At 42.9% G+C, this 15787-nt stretch overlaps 1 protein-coding gene and 1 non-coding gene across 3 annotated transcripts in view; both read right to left on the bottom strand.

Moving 5' to 3' along the window:
- Ube2w (ubiquitin conjugating enzyme E2 W) overlaps positions 1-10058 on the bottom strand; it is an 84252-nt gene extending 74194 nt beyond the window's left edge. The window contains exon 1 of one of the 2 annotated variants that reach the window (XM_017802152.2): positions 9953-10058. In XM_017802152.2, coding sequence (XP_017657641.1) covers positions 9953-10054 — 102 coding nt within the window. In that variant the 5' untranslated portion in view covers positions 10055-10058. The remainder of the gene's footprint in view (positions 1-9952) is intronic. The other variant, XM_008848895.2, reaches the window with a different exon arrangement.
- Positions 10059-15270: 5212 nt separating this feature from the next.
- Positions 15271-15377, bottom strand: LOC115066929. The gene has a single exon (XR_003846370.1). It is a non-coding gene; the product is annotated as a U6 spliceosomal RNA (small nuclear RNA).
- Positions 15378-15787: the final 410 nt, after the last annotated feature.

Here is a 15787-nt window from a genome sequence, read left to right on the forward strand (position 1 = left end):
ACGGAAATTCAGCTTTCTCCGTTTCTCACACCTCCCCTCGTGACCTGGTGGCCAACAGGTCCCGAACTTAGAGAGAGAGTGCATGGTGGAAATTGAAACAGAATCCGACCGGGCAGCTGACAGCGGTCCTAGAGCCGCCAGCTCCGGTAGCAGAGATCCACGGCAACGCGGTGCGCAAAACCCGCGCACCCCAGTGGCAGAGAGCCAGGGGCCCGAACAGCAGATGCGGCCCGCGGGACCCGCTGCACTCCAGCGACGTGTGGGAGACCGGCACCACGCCCAGCAGCTGGTGCCCCGAGATCCCCGCACGCCCATACAACTCCATGGCTAGATATACATCTAAAAAAAATTAAAGCACACATTTGCACAAAAATGTGTACAAAATGTTCACAGCAAAACCCGCGCACCCCAGTGGCAGAGAGCCAGGGGCCCGAACAGCAGATGCGGCCCGCGGGACCCGCTGCACTCCAGCGACGTGTGGGAGACCGGCACCACGCCCAGCAGCTGGTGCCCCGAGATCCCCGCACGCCCATACAACTCCATGGCTAGATATACATCTAAAAAAAATTAAAGCACACATTTGCACAAAAATGTGTACAAAATGTTCACAGCAGCATTGATCATCACAAAGTGGAAATACTCTGAATTGTCAGTTGACCAATGAGCACAGGAAACAACCTAATGTCCACTGACAAATGGATAAGCAAACCAGGATACAACCACAACTATTTAATGGACTGCTTATCCCCGCCCCCACTGAAAGTATCAGTAAGAGCTACAACAGATGAAACTCAAAAGAAATCAGTCACAAAAAGTCACATATTGTATAATTACAGAAAATGGGTTTCTTTTGGGGGTGATGAAAATATTAAACAGTGTTGATGGTGGTGGATATATTATAATCCTGTGAAATGTATATTTTATGATAGCTGAACTTTTTGTATGCTAGGCAAGTGCTTCACCACTGAACTATACCACAGCTCATACATTTCAATTTAAAGAAAATTGTGCCTTTATAACTGCTATAGAAGGCTCATAATTTTACTTGGCCAATTCTCAAATTATGAAGAGGATTGGCCAAGAATGCACACTAACTGGAATCCATACTTCCGCCCTCCTTGTGATGTGGAAATAGAGACCTCATATGACACATAAAAGATATCTGGGGTTTTTCCACTGACAGTCAACACAAGGACCAGAAATCAAAATGATTAAAATTGTCAGGAGTTTAAAACTAGAGGCCTATAGCATTATCAGTTGTACCTCACAAGCAACTACAAAAATTCAAGAAGGCTGGGCGTGGTGGCATTTGCCTTTGAACCCAGCACTCAGGAAGCAGAGGCAGAGGCAGACAGATTTCTGTGAGTTCAAGGCCAGCCTGGTCTACACAGTGAGTTCTAGGCCTGCTGGAGTTAAAGGAACAAACACCTTGCCTCAAAAAAAGTCAAAAAAAAAAAAAAAAAAAAAAAAAAAAAAAAAAAACCACAAAATAAATAAAAACCATGGAGTCCAATCTGTGCTACCTATATAGTTTTAAAGGTGTGGCTATCCGCTGGAGTGTGGGCCATACATCAGAGGCCACACCCTTGAACTGCCTCTTCCAGCAGCTCTATCAACTGCCAATTGATCCTCAGCTAGGGATGAATTCACAGCCACTTCCCTGCTCCACGCAGTCTGGCTTGAACTTAAGCATCTCTCAACTTTCATCAGAGAAGCTTTCTTTTTATAAAAGCTTTCCTGTAGCTGGTGATTAACAAAGAGATCCCCTAACTGGTCAACATGTAGAGAATAAGAGACTATAGAGTGCTCAGCCCTAAGTGGGACATTTCCATTACATCCCTCAGAGGGGACACAAAGATTCTAAGAGCCAAATGTGGTGGATGACTACAAAATTTTTGTTTTATTTTTATGTGTATGTGTGTTTGCCTGCACATATGTATGTCTACCACATGTGTGCATGGTGCCCAAGGAGACAAGAGGGAGTCAAATCCCTTAGAAATGAAGTTACAAATGGTTATGAACGATCATGTGGGTTTGGGGGAAACAAACCCAGGTCCTCTGCAAGGGCAGCAAGTAGTCTTAACTGCTGAGCCATCTCTGCCACCCTCCTATTTCTGGATCTCTTTTGAAGGCAGAGTTGACATGACTTCCTGATGGTTTGACTATGGGGTAGGAATGAATCCAAAGTTCCTAGTTCAGAAAAAAATGAAGTTGCCATGTACCAAGATGGAGAAAACATGTTTGAGGAAGAAAACTCAAAAAAGTAATTTTATATTTGGGCATGGTAGCACATGCCTATAATCCCAGCACTTGGAGGCTGCAGGAGGATTACAAATTTTAAGTCACTCTACTCTTACCTCTGCTAATCTCTGTCTTAACTATTATACTGTACACTGATTTTTATGTAACACAGCTTTTAAAGCAGTGAAAAGTTTTTATCCCAGATCTTTTGATCCCAGATCTCATGTTCTTTATTTCTAATAAAGTCTTTACAAAGTCAACTGAATGAGATTAAGAGGTTTTGGGTTTTTTTTTTAATATTTATTATTTTTATTTTATGCGTATGTGTGTATTGCCTGCATGTGTGTAAGTGCACCCGTGTTGTGCAATGCCTGCGGAGGTCAGAAGAGGGCATCAGATTCCCTGGAACTGGAGTTACAGTTGTTAGCTGCCATGTGGGTGCTGAGATTTGAACCCAGGTCTTCTGCAAGAACATTCAGTGCTCTTAACAGCTGAGCCATTTCTCCAGCATGTTTCTGTTTTGTAAAAGGCACACACAATTTCATCAAAACTCCACACCCGTACAAAACAGCTAATGCTGGGTGTGGTGGCGTGTACCTTTAACCAGCACTCAGGAGGCATAGGCAGGTGGAGCTCTGTGAGACCAAAGCCAGCCTGGTCTACATAGTAAGTTCCAGGCCAGCCTGGTCTAAATAGTGAGTTCCAGGCCAGCTAGGCCTACAGGGAGACTCATCAAAAAACAAGCAAACAGGAGGCTAGAGAGATGACTCAGAGGTTAAGAGCACTGGCTGTTCTTACAGAAGATGGGAGTTTGAATCCCAGCACCCACATGGCAGCTAACGGTCAGTCCATAACTCCAGTTCCAGGGGATGCAATGCCCTCTTCTGTCCTCCTTGAGCATTGCATGACATGGGTACACATACACACATGGAGGCATTAACACTCATACATATAAAATAAAAATAAAATAAAAATATGTCAAAAAACAAGCAAACAAATAACAGCTATCAAGTGAGGAAACTTTTATAACACCTGAAAAGCACACAAAAGTACTTTGCAGGTAATAGTCATAATAAACAAATACTATAAAAGTCATTGAGCAAATGCTCAATTTAGGTAAATACTAAAGAAAATGGCATTATCTGAAAGATGCCAGACCACACTTTTAAAGCTTACTTTCATAGAGAAGATTGCTTTAAACAGTAAAAAAAAAAAAAAATCACCATTATAGTTTACTCAGTACTAGGTAATACATATTCTTTTGTTAAACTTTTATCCATATAGCACTTGGGAGGTAGGGGCAAGAAGATTTTTGTGATCTTTGTGAGTTCAAGGCCAGCATGATCAACACAGTGAGTTCCAGGCCGGCCACAGCTATAGAGTGAGACACCCCCCGCAACACGCACCATCTCAAAAAATAAAAAATAAATCCATACAGTAACTTTATTATGAATGTTAAGGAATATTTCCTCTCACTTTCTTAGCCATAAAAGCTATAAAGCAGGGGCTGGAGAGATGGCTCAGCAGTTAAGAACACTCACTGACTGGCCTTGCAGAGGACCCAGGTTTGATTCCCAGTACCCACATGGCAGCTATGAACCAGTTCCAGGGGAATCTGAAGCCCTTTTCTGACCTCTGCGGCATTGCACAGCACGGGTACACTCACACACATGCAGGCAATATACACATACACACAAAATAAAAATAGTAAAATATTTATTTAAAAAAGCTATAAAACAATGTATCAGTAAGTGCTCCTTTTTTATTTTCTTCAGTGCTGAGGGATGGAACCCACAGTCCCAAGTATACTAGGCAAGTGTTCTACCACTGAGCTAATCCCAAGCTCCTATCTGCTTAATTCCCAACTGAAAAGGTAACTAATTGTCCCAGTGACTGCTCTACAATGCCAAACTTCTAAAAATGTTCATTACCTACAAATTTGCAGTACCACTAGGACTCAGAATTTGGATTCAAAGCCCAGTTGCACTACTCAGTTACTGTATAATTTCAGGTCACCTCCCCAAATATATAGCTTATCAGAAATCACTAAATTAGAATAAAAAAGGGGTTACCTAACTTTACCTTGTACAAAGTTGTAGTAACAATCCAGACCAAAAAAAAAAAAAAAAAAAGAATTATAAAAATATGACAGCGTGGTGGCACACGCCTTTAATCCTACCACTCAGGAGGCAGAGGCAGGCGGTTCTCTGGGAGTTCGAGGCCAGTCTGGCCTCCATAGTGAATCCAGGCCAGCTGGGGCTACAGGGAGACCCTGTCTCAAAAAGACCAAAAAAAAAAAGTGGAAATACTATAGTTTGTCAAATATGTAAGTCAAGACAGTGAACAACTTTTTGAAATATACAACACAAATTTGAATTTGAAGTTACTCCCTTGTTCATATTCAATCTTTCATTACAAAACTGCTTAGCAGAATTCCTGAAATAGAACTACACTAAGGCAGAATTTACTATTCACCAATGCTTCAAGTGATCGACAAATGTTTGCTGTGCTCATGAGTTTTGTCCACATTTAAGAGAGACTTTTTTCCTGCCTTCATGAAGTCATGGCCCTGGGGGACGATGACAACTTGAAGAGTCAAAAATCTACACACTTCTAAGATAAATATAAAAGAGATCTCATAAAGCATAAAGTACAAAGAGGAGCACTGAAACATTTTGAGTAAGGACATGGCCACCAGAGCTTTATGCTCTCTATGTCCACCATTTATACAGAGCACCCTCAATTCTAGTGTATGGAGAGTCCCTATTCCCTCAGCCCTTGCTCCCACAGTCTGGCCTCCCTATTACTAAAGAATTCAGCAAACCTCAGACATCAGAATTCAAGTTCTCCATACTCATTAAGCTTCAGCATCCCAGATGACTAACCATAACCTTAATTATGACATGAACAAATAGGATAGGAGCATCTGTCAAGGCAACAAGACTACTATGACAGTACTGTAAGAGCCATATTCCACCTCTCCTAACTACTATAGCCAGTAACTTGAGCAGAGAGTTGTGAATGATCTAAAATAATGACTTCTAAGCCACATGAAAACAAATACACATTCATACCCTCTACTGTTAATAAAGCTCAACCTCCTGTGTAGCCAAATCAAGGGTTAGTAAAAGCATAAGATCCAACTAAATGACAAGAGGATGAAAAATGCAGAAAAGTCACAAAGGATGATTCAACAACCATTTCTCAAAATTATGTAATTTCTTTTAGAGTTGACAAACATCAACAATTACGTGCTAACTTCCTAAGACCATAAGACATAAAGGAGTTAAATTATAAAAATATAACAGGCAGGGACTGAAGAGTTGGCTCAGTAGTTAAAAGCACTGACTGCTCTTACAGAGGACTCACATGCTGGCTAACAACTATCTGTAACTCCAATTCCAGGGGATCTGACACCCTCTTCTGGCCTCTGTGGACACTGCATGACACAGGTGTACTTACATACATGCAGGTACTACACTCATACAGATAAAAATAATAAATTAAAAAATTTGAAAAGTATATACCAGGTAAACTTTAAAACTTCTACTTCTATTTCTTTTTTTTTTTAATTATTATTTTATGTGTATGAATGTATTGCCTGCATGTATGTGAGTGCACCCGTGTCGCGCAGTGCTGTGGAGGTCAGAAGAGGGCTTCGGATTCCCCTGGAACTGGAGTTAAGGATGGTTTGTAGCTGCCACGTGGGTGCTGGGAATCAAACCTGGGTCCTCTGCAAGAGCAGTCAATGCTCTTAACCACTGAGCCGTCTCTCCAGCCCCGTAAACTTTAAAGCTTCTAATTTACAAGTCTGAATAAAGGGACTAAGTATTAAACTCTGACAATATATGAAAGTCCAACTAGCCAAGAATTTCAAAATATGAAATGAGCTATATGAAAGGGGTAAAAATGTATACACACATATAAATATAAGGAAAAAAGAAAAGACAAAAATGCAGTTTTGGGGCTTGGCTAAAAACAATACCCTGATATTCCTATACTTTCCATAATAGTTTAGAATTATATAAAAACACTAGTAAAATTATACTTTCGCAGCTTAAAATGGAAAATTTGTAACAATGCTCAGTGCCTAAAGTGCTAACATGGAAAATATTACAAAGAACTTTCCATTTGATATTTTAAGACTTCTTCAATTACCAAAATTAAGTTTAGACCTAGTTTTTATCTCCTGTCAATTTTAAATACCACCACAAGCATTCCACTTTTTTCAGAATGATTTCTTAAAATAGTATCTCACTGTAATCTTGCTTGGTGATACATGACTTTGTTTTAGGAAGAACTAGAAGGAAGATACAAGAGCAAAATGGGAAAGAATCCCTCAAAAGGCTCACAGAAGTATGAAAAGCACCCCTGATCTGTCTACTCATGAACACCAGCACCAATGGAGCTTCCCCCACAGTACAGAGCACTAGAATACTGATCCCCCAGCCCTGGTGGCTTACGTAGAGCTCTCTGGCCAGGTGCTTCCAGACTCCAACCATGTCATCCACCTTACTGCATTATTCAAAAATTATTTTCTGTATATGAAAGTTGAGAAACACTGACAGAATACATGAAAACAAAGTCAGGCGTGGTGGCACACAGCTGTAATCCCAGCACTCAGAAAACTGACCCAGGGAGATCTTGAGTTACAGGCCAGCCTGGGCTATACAGCAAGACCCTATCTCAAAAAATGAAAATACGGGAAAATACATAAAAGCAATTACAATACCAACCTTTTTATTTTATGGATTTATATTTTTATATGTAACAGTATTTTGCCTGCATGTATGTAAGTGCATCACATGCATGAAATGCCCTTGGAAGCCAGAAGAGGGCGTCAGATCCCCTGGAACTGGAGTTACAGACAGTTGTGAGCCACAATGTGGATGTTGGGAACTGAACCAAGTCCTTTACAAGAGCAGCCAGTGCTCTTAACTGCTGAGCCATTTCTCCAGCCCCACAACCTCAACTTTACTAAAGTTTATAGTCTCAAAGCTGAGCATGGTGGGGCATACCTTTAGTGCCAGCAGAGGTAGGCAGTGCTATGTGAGTTCAAGGCCAGCCTGGTCTACATAGCAAGTTCCAGGCCAGTTGAACCTACCGGGAAACCCTGTCTCAAAAAAAAAAAAAAAAAGGTTATATTTTCCAGTAAGAAAATGAAAGATGCCGGGCATGGTGGCGCATGCCTTTAATCCCAGCACTTGGGAGGCAGAGGCAGACGGATTTCTGTTGAGTTCGAGGCCAGACTGGTCTACATAGTGAGTTCCAGGCCAGCTGGGGCTACTGGAAGACTCTGTCTCAAAAAAAGACCAAAAAAGAAAATGAAAGATACCCTAAAAATTATTTCATTGTTATCAAGTAATCAAATCCCACATGAGATATGCACATTATGGCATGTTTTTAAAATACAGTTCCTCGTAAAGCTTACCTTCTTCATCGATACTAATGGGATAAGCTAAGGAAAGTTAATCTCTAAAAATCTCTAAAATTACTTGCTAATAAACAAATTTGATCATGTAGTTGTAGTTTGATGTTTTAGTTCTTTTGAAAAAAAAAAAAAAGGTTAAGTTCTGCTATTAAGACGGTCAGGAAATCCGTACATTACAGAAATAGTAACATCAAAGTGTGCCTCTGAAAGTTTGATGTGGAGCTAGAAAGATGACTTAGTGTAAAGAATGCATACTGCTCTTGCAGAGGACCAGTGTTAGCTTGCTGGCACACACATCGGGCAGTCTACAGCCCACCTGTTAACTCCAGCTCCAGGGGATGTGATGCCCTGGCCTCTGAGGGCACCTGTATTCACATGCACATACCCACACAGAGAGACATAACTAAAAAAAACAAAAATGAATTTTAAGCTTGACATATCCATACTAAATATTTTTAATATTTCCAGAAAATTTTATCAATTACTTTCTAGTACACAGCTGTTAAGATTTAGTCTTAATTAAAATAAGAAGCACAAGCTTCCCACTCATCTAATCAAAAGACAAAGTGAATAAAAGGGCAACAGGACTCCTAAGGAACTGCTTGAGGTACAGAAAAAGGCATCACTGCACAGAAAACCATTTCTCTCCACTGCTTAAGTCACCACGTAAAATCCAAGATTATCAGTTTTTCTCTTAAAAACAAGTCTGCCTTTTCCAAATATTTTAAGTATAAAGCTGACTAGCTCTCCTGTCAAATATAATCACAAATGTGGATTTTAATCTCAATGCTTAGTCTTAAACAATGTCTGTCTTAAGACATATCTTCAGGTGGTCCTAACAAATAATGTATTAACACAGATAAAAATCTTAAAGCAATCATGTAGCTCATCCGCTGTTCAACTGGTGTTCCACAGTTCCTTTTTTGGCCTCAAATGACGAAACTTCTCTAACGTCTCTGGGGAGAGTGTCAAGTATAACGTTTCCTGAAATTGTTCTTGCTTTTCCCTGCACCATTTCGTGACATCTCTTCAACTAGAAATGTTATATGCAATTTTATTGTTCTGCACGAGAGGCCAGAGGGACACGCAAATGTAAAAAGACTATTGTAAGGAAAAGTTGAAAGAGGATATACTCTGGAGAAAAAAGACGCATAAAGAACATACAGAAGAAAGAAAAACACTTTTAGCACAGAAAGAAGGGGGAAAAAAAAAAGAGGACCTGGTCATTCTAGAAACAAAAGCAAAAAAAGTCCTCTAAAAACGTGCATTGTCTCTTTTCTTGGGGGGATATTATTAAAACTCTAAGGCGTTCCTCAGACACTCCACCTTTTACCTTCTTTTCCTGCCTGCTTTAACATCGCTAGCATTATCTGTGAATTAAAGGCTGGCTATAGATAAAGCAATCTCTAGAAAACTACAAATGTGGTTGCCATCTTTGCCAGAAGGATTTGGAAAGAAAGGAGGAGTAAATGAAGTTGCAGAGCAAGAAAACCATCGTTGCCGAGTCAGGTTGATAGGACACAGGCTAACAAGCGCCTTCTACTAAACTAAGATTTAAAAGGAGTGGGGAAGGAGGGCAAAAGAGCCGCGGCCTTAACCGAGACAGCAAGGGTGGGGCATCGCAAGGAAAAAGAAAATTAAGAGGGCGAGTGCTCCCCGAGGGCTCCTCAGGGCTGGGAGGCACGCCGGCCAGCTCGCACCCTGGGCCGCACAAGACGCTGGGGACGCGGACGAAGGGCGGCTGAGGGTAGGAGACGTGGGCTGCCGGAGAATGCCCGCGAATGCCGCTGACAGAAGGAGATACCCACCGGCTCGGGATGGAGATCCGAGCGGAGCTAGGAGCGGCCGCGCGCGTGGGAGGCCGGGCAGAGGCCGCGGACGGACAGCCGGCCCGGCGCTCCGCGGCTGCCCGACGCTCAGCTCCTCTCCGGCCAGCAGCCGCGGGCGACAACGGCGGGCACAGCTGTTTCCGCCCGGCCGCGGAGTACCGAGGGCCGGACATCTCGGCGGCTGCCAGGGAGCCGGGCAGCCGCCGACCGCGCGCGGGGAGCGCATGCCGAACTTCGCCCTTTCTTCCCCTCGGCCGCCTTTATCCCCAACTTCGCGGCCGGCAACTGTCCGCGGCTAGCGGCCGACAGCCCCCTCCCCGCGCCACCCAGCGCCGTCCCGGGGAAGGCCGCCCGCAGCCCGGTCCCGCGACCCCGCACGCTGGCCCCGCGCCTACACTCGCCGGGTGTCGGCCCCCTAGCTCGCCCGCCCGGCTGCAGCAGCTCCGCTCACCTGCATTGACGCCATGATGAAACCATCCCCCCAAGGCCAGCGAGGCCGGAGACGCAGGGGGTGGAGCCGCCGTGCTCGCGTCAGGCCGCGGGGGCCCAACATCCCGGGCGCGGGGGCGGGGCCGCCTATGGGAAGGGGACGGCGCTCCGGGATTGGCTGGCGCGCGCGGCACCGGGGAGGGCGGAGCGGGGCGCGGTACCCTGAGCCCTGGGTACCACGCATCCCCGCCGGACGGCATGCCGGTGGGCCCACGCTCTCCACCGGTCCTGCGAGGCGCCACTTCACGTTCGGATGGACCACGGTTGCTGATTTGAGCATCTGTACCGCGAAATTTCGATGCTGTCTGGATCCGCGGAGACTTTTTTGTCTCATTTTGTTTTGCCAACTACAGGTGTAGGCGTTACATGGGTTTCCTTTTCCCTCCCTTTCGTGTGTCTTTTCCACACCAAGTCCGTTTTCACGCATTCGGAGCCAGATAAAACTTCACCTGGGAATTCTCTCTGATCTTTATAGGCTTGGGAACCTTATATCCCTCATGTGTGGGGAGACACAGGTTTCCCCATACGACTAAATGAGTATTGAGAGCAGAGTAGCACCCCGGCATCTTAAAAGCGAGAGCATTTGAATGTGTACACTTGAAACTTGCGGGAAAGGGGAGGAGAGCCAACAGCAAGAAGTTTTTCTTTTGTTTGTGTGCAGTTTTCCAACTCCCTTACCCAGCCAGTTGTAAACCCAGTTGTAAACTTCACGTTTGTCAATAGTAGTCGTTACATCAGTCTAATTTGGTTAGCGATTTGACTCTAGCCATGAATTCTCAATATATTCAAGGTTCAATAAACACGAACCTAACATACCTAGATTTCTCTTCAGCCTATTCGGTGGTGGACAGTTTCATGGTCAGCTGACCTACGGATGATTTGGGTAGGAAATGCTGCGCATACAGAATTTATTCTAGGAATGCACCGGTTCTGCCGACATTTATCATAAGCCACGGGGTTTTTTTTTGAGGCTTTTGTTGTTGTTGTTGTTGTTGCTGTTTTTGTTTTTTTTTTTCCTGAAGCTTTTCCGGAACTGAAGATGTCATTCGGTTTATAAGAGGAAATTAGAAGCCAAACCCTTGCACCTCGTGTTTTGTCTCTTAAAAGAATAAAGGCGGCTGACACGTTGAGTTTAGCAGACTTTTGCTTTACCACAATGAAAGTTTAAATCTTTAATTTTATTGATTCGCTTTTTAAGACATTTCTCTAAGATATAAATATGGCAATGTAGGATCTCGTTCTTCACACTTAAGATAGATCACGATGTTCTCCCGGAACATCTCGAAAGAAAATGAGTTCAAGAAAGAAAAAAGATCTTTACAACATGCCAGTTATTCTATGATATAATATTAAACACAGCTTATCTTCATCACAGAGGAGCTTATTTTGGTATTCTCTCCCTTGTCCTGGACTTCCACTCTATTACCAGAAGTGAACTGGTTTTCCCTTTTTTATGCAAAATGACTGTGATCTTGAAGTTTGGATGACTTGGAAACAAGAATCAACCAGCACTCGCAGGCGGATCTCTGTGAGTTCAAGGCCAGCCTGGTCTATATAGTGAGTTCCAGGACAGCTGGGGCTACAGGGAGACCCTATCTCAAAAAGACAAAAAAAAAAAAAACACCTAGCTGCAAGCCCAGAGTGCCTGGCAGATGCCTTTAATCCCAGCACTTGGGAGGCAGGGGCAGGTCTGTGAATTCAAGGCCAGCCTGATTTGTACATAGTAAATTCCAGGTCAGCTGGGGCTACAGGGAAACCCTGTCTCAAAAAGATTTAAAAAAATATATATATATATATATAATATATATAGCAATAAAATGTACTAAATGCAATATATTAATGCCATTTGGATTGTGATTCAAACAAATCATTAAAAAGATATTTTTGGGATCACTAGAGCAATGTAAACATAAATATCAAGGAATTGTTATTTATATAAGGTTTAACAATATTCATTTTTTAATTTCTTCAGCAATTAGAAATGACTGTCAGGTTGCAAGAAGAGGCAATTGTCCCTCATCTCACAAACCTCTCTCTCCTGGAAGAAGAAAAGTCAGGAGATACACAAGTTGTATAAGTACCTGACATCTTCCCTTCTCAAAGAAAGGGAAAACAGATAAAAATAAGCTAGCAGCTGGATAATCTACATACCAACACACACCCATTGTAAGTATACAGTTCAGTACTTTTTACTAAGTTTCTCTACTTGGGTAACCATCAGACAATCTCGTTTTAGAATATTTGTATCACCTCAAAAAGAAAACATCAAGGGCTGGGGAGATGGTTCTGTGGTTAAAGCAGTTGCCATGCAAGCCTGAAGGCTGGAGCTCAGATCCCTAGAACCCACATAAATGCCAAATGTAATTCTTGTTTCAGAAGGTGGAGACAGGAGAGCCACAGAGCAAGGGGGCTAGCTAGACTAGCCATATTAGAGAACTCTGGGTTGGAATGAGAGACTGTGCTTCAACAAATAAGGTGGACGAATGATCAAAGATGATTCATGACATCAACCTCAGGCCTCTACATTTGCATATGTACCCCTAACATATGCCCAAACATGCACAAGCATGTATATATAAACAGGTACATTTCGTACACATATGAAAATGAGAAAAAAACAGAAAAAAAAACAAAATTTTTCTAGATTAGTAAATAGCCATTGACATGAGCTGGCCGTGGTGGTCTATACCTGTAATCTCAGCACTTGAGAGGCGGAGGCAAGAGAATCAGGAGTTAGAGGCCAGACTAGTGTACACATCTAGACTCTGTCTGAATAAATGTAAAAAGAACAGTTAACCAAAAGCGGATACTGTTTCAATCTTTACCATCCCATGATTTATCTTAAGTAGACAATTTCATACACCAACTTATTGATCAAGTGAGACTACAAGGTTTGTGCCTCCTGAAGAGAACAATAGAAAGTAGATGGAATGTGTTCTTGCCAACAAAAATCTCCTCAAGATTTTGTACCATGATCAGTATTTATTGGAAATCCAGGGTGAGACAGTTGCAAAAAAGAGGAACATATTTAGCCACACCATGAGGCTGCAAACAGCCAAGTCAGATTATAGGAAACTCATCAAGACAAATGACTCAGTGTATTCCATAAATGTCATGAAAGAGAGGAGGATGGAAAACATCGTAGATTAAAAGATGCTTGAGAGATACATTAGACAAATGCAATATGTTAACCTTGTTTGGCTCCTGATTGAACCAAAACAACTATAAAAGCATTTTTGAAACAATAGAAGAAATCTCAACACAGAGTAGGTACTGCTCTTAAAAACGGATTTAAGCCAGGCGTGGTGGTACACTGTAGTCCCAGCACTTAGGAGGCATAGGCAGGTGGATCTCTGTGAGTTCAAGGCCAGCATAGTGAGTTCCAGGACAGCTGGGGCTACAGGGAGACGTTGTCTCAAAAAAGACCAAAAGAGAAAAAAAAACAGATTTAAAAGGGGCTGGAGAGATGGCTCAGTGGTTAAGAACACTGACTGCTCTTGCAGAGGACCCGGGTCCAATTCCCAGCACCCACATGGCGGTTACAAACCGTTTTTAATTCCAATTCCAGGGGAATCTGAAACCCTCTTCTGACCTCCATGGCATCGCATGACACGGGTGTACCACTCATACAAATAAAATAAAAATAATAAAATATGTTTTAAAAAGATATTTAAGGGCTGGAGAGATGACTTAGCAGATGACTCACTGGATGCTCTTGCAGAGGACCCGGGTTTAGTTCCCAGCACCCACGTGGCGGCTAACAACCATTAATAACTCAGTTCTGGGGATCCAGTGCCCTCTTCTGACATCCGAGGACATTGTACAACATGGGTGCACTTACATACATACAGACAATACACTCATACAACTAAACTAAAATATTAAAAAATAGCCTGGCATGGTAGCACATGCCTTTAATCCCAGCACTCAGGAGGCAGAGGCAAGGTGGATCTCTGTGACTTTGAGGCCAGCTAGGACTACAGGGAAACCTGTCTCAAAAAGATCAAAACAAATATTAAAAAATCTATTTTAAAAACATTTAAAAACATACAGTTGGGTGTGCTTGTGCACACCATTAACCCCAGCACCTGGGTGGCAGAAGCAGGCAGATCTCTGTGAGTTCAAGGCCAGCCTAGTCTGCATAGTGAGTTCTGGGCCAGTTGGGGCTACAGGGAGACCCTGTCTCAGAAAGACAAAAAAAAAAAAAAAAAAAAAAAAAAAAAAGAAAAGACATTATAGAGAGGAAATGATAGACATGGGTGTCATAGATATGCCATTAAACATATAAGCATAATTTATAGTTTCTGAAGAAAAATAGAGTGACTAGAACAAAGAAATACTCAAAAATGTGTGGCAAAATGAGAAATATGCTTCTTCATGACCTGTGGTAGGGTTATGTCCCAATAATCCCACTGTTAAGTTGGATGTGGCTACTTTTCTTGTTGTTGTGACCAAATACCTCAAATCAACTTAAGGGAGGAGAGGTTCATTTTGGCTTACAGTCTGAGTCCATCAAGGCAGGGAAGACATGGTATCTCTGCAGTGGTGGAAGGTAAGGCAGCTGGTTAGATGATCAGCAGTCAGGAAGCTAGGGGAAGTGAGGACTGGAAGTAGGCTGGGATATAACCCTCAAGGCCAGGCTCCCAGTAACTCACCTCCTCCAGCTGGGTCCCACCTCCTAAAGGTTCCACAGCCTCAAAACAATGTCACCAATTGGTGACCAAATGTTTAAGTACATGAGCCTGTGGGGCACATTTTACATCCAAACCATGCTAATATCATAAATCAACCGCACCTAATGCATCTAACGTACTGAACACAGTGCTTTAGCAGTCATGAACACTGGCAGGCATATCCAACACACAGCTCCCATGCCATGTGAGTCCCAGAACAGAGATGAACTCAGCCCCACAAATTTGTAGTGGCAATGTCATATTGCAATGTCGAAAGGTTGGACACTCTTGGTAGAATATGTGTTGTTTCCTGATTGGGACAGGTGGCTCACTGCAGAAGCCTATATCATCACAGGAGCATACATAACTCTAGCCCAGGAAAAACTCAAAACAAAACTGGAAATACAAAATACAGTTTGTATTGACTCTGGATCACCTTGGAGACAGGGTCTCCTGTAGCCCCAGCTGGTCTGGAACACACTATGTAGACCAGGCCAGCTTTGAACTCACAGAGATCCCCCTGCCTCTTCCTCCCAAGTGCTGGGATTAAAGGTGTGCACCACCACGCCTGGCTTGGGTCACTTTTGGGGGGAGCCACTTTAAAAAAAATAATATGGAATGCTTTGGGAATTTGCCTGTCATCCTTGCGCAGGGGCCATGCTAAATTTCTCTGTATCATTCCAATTTTAGTATATGTGCTGCCAAAGCAAGCACCTGGCTCACTTTTGTACTATCATAAAGCTTGGAAATTACATCAAGCCATCATCATTCAGAGACCATGTACATAGAGTTGGTCTTTGTGCTTGCATCCTGACGTAGAGCTCCTAAAATTCCTATGTAATGTCCAGAGAGGTAGAAGAGATATCACTCTTGGCAGGCATCCTAGTTTACTTTCTATTGCTGTGGCAAAAGCACTGACCAAAACCAACTTGGAAAGGAAAGGGTTTATTGCATCTTACTCTTCCAAGTAATAGTCCATCACTGAGGGAAGCTAAGACAGGAACTTAATCAGGGCAGAAACATGGAGGCATGAACTGAAGCACAGATCATGGAGGAATGCTGCTTACTGGCTTGCTTCCCTGGCCTGTGCTCAGCATGCTTTCTTATACAGCTCAGGACCAGGA

Source organism: Nannospalax galili, unplaced genomic scaffold, assembly GCF_000622305.1.
Source record: "Nannospalax galili isolate Female #2095 unplaced genomic scaffold, S.galili_v1.0 scaffold102, whole genome shotgun sequence".
NCBI lineage: Eukaryota > Metazoa > Chordata > Mammalia > Rodentia > Spalacidae > Nannospalax > Nannospalax galili.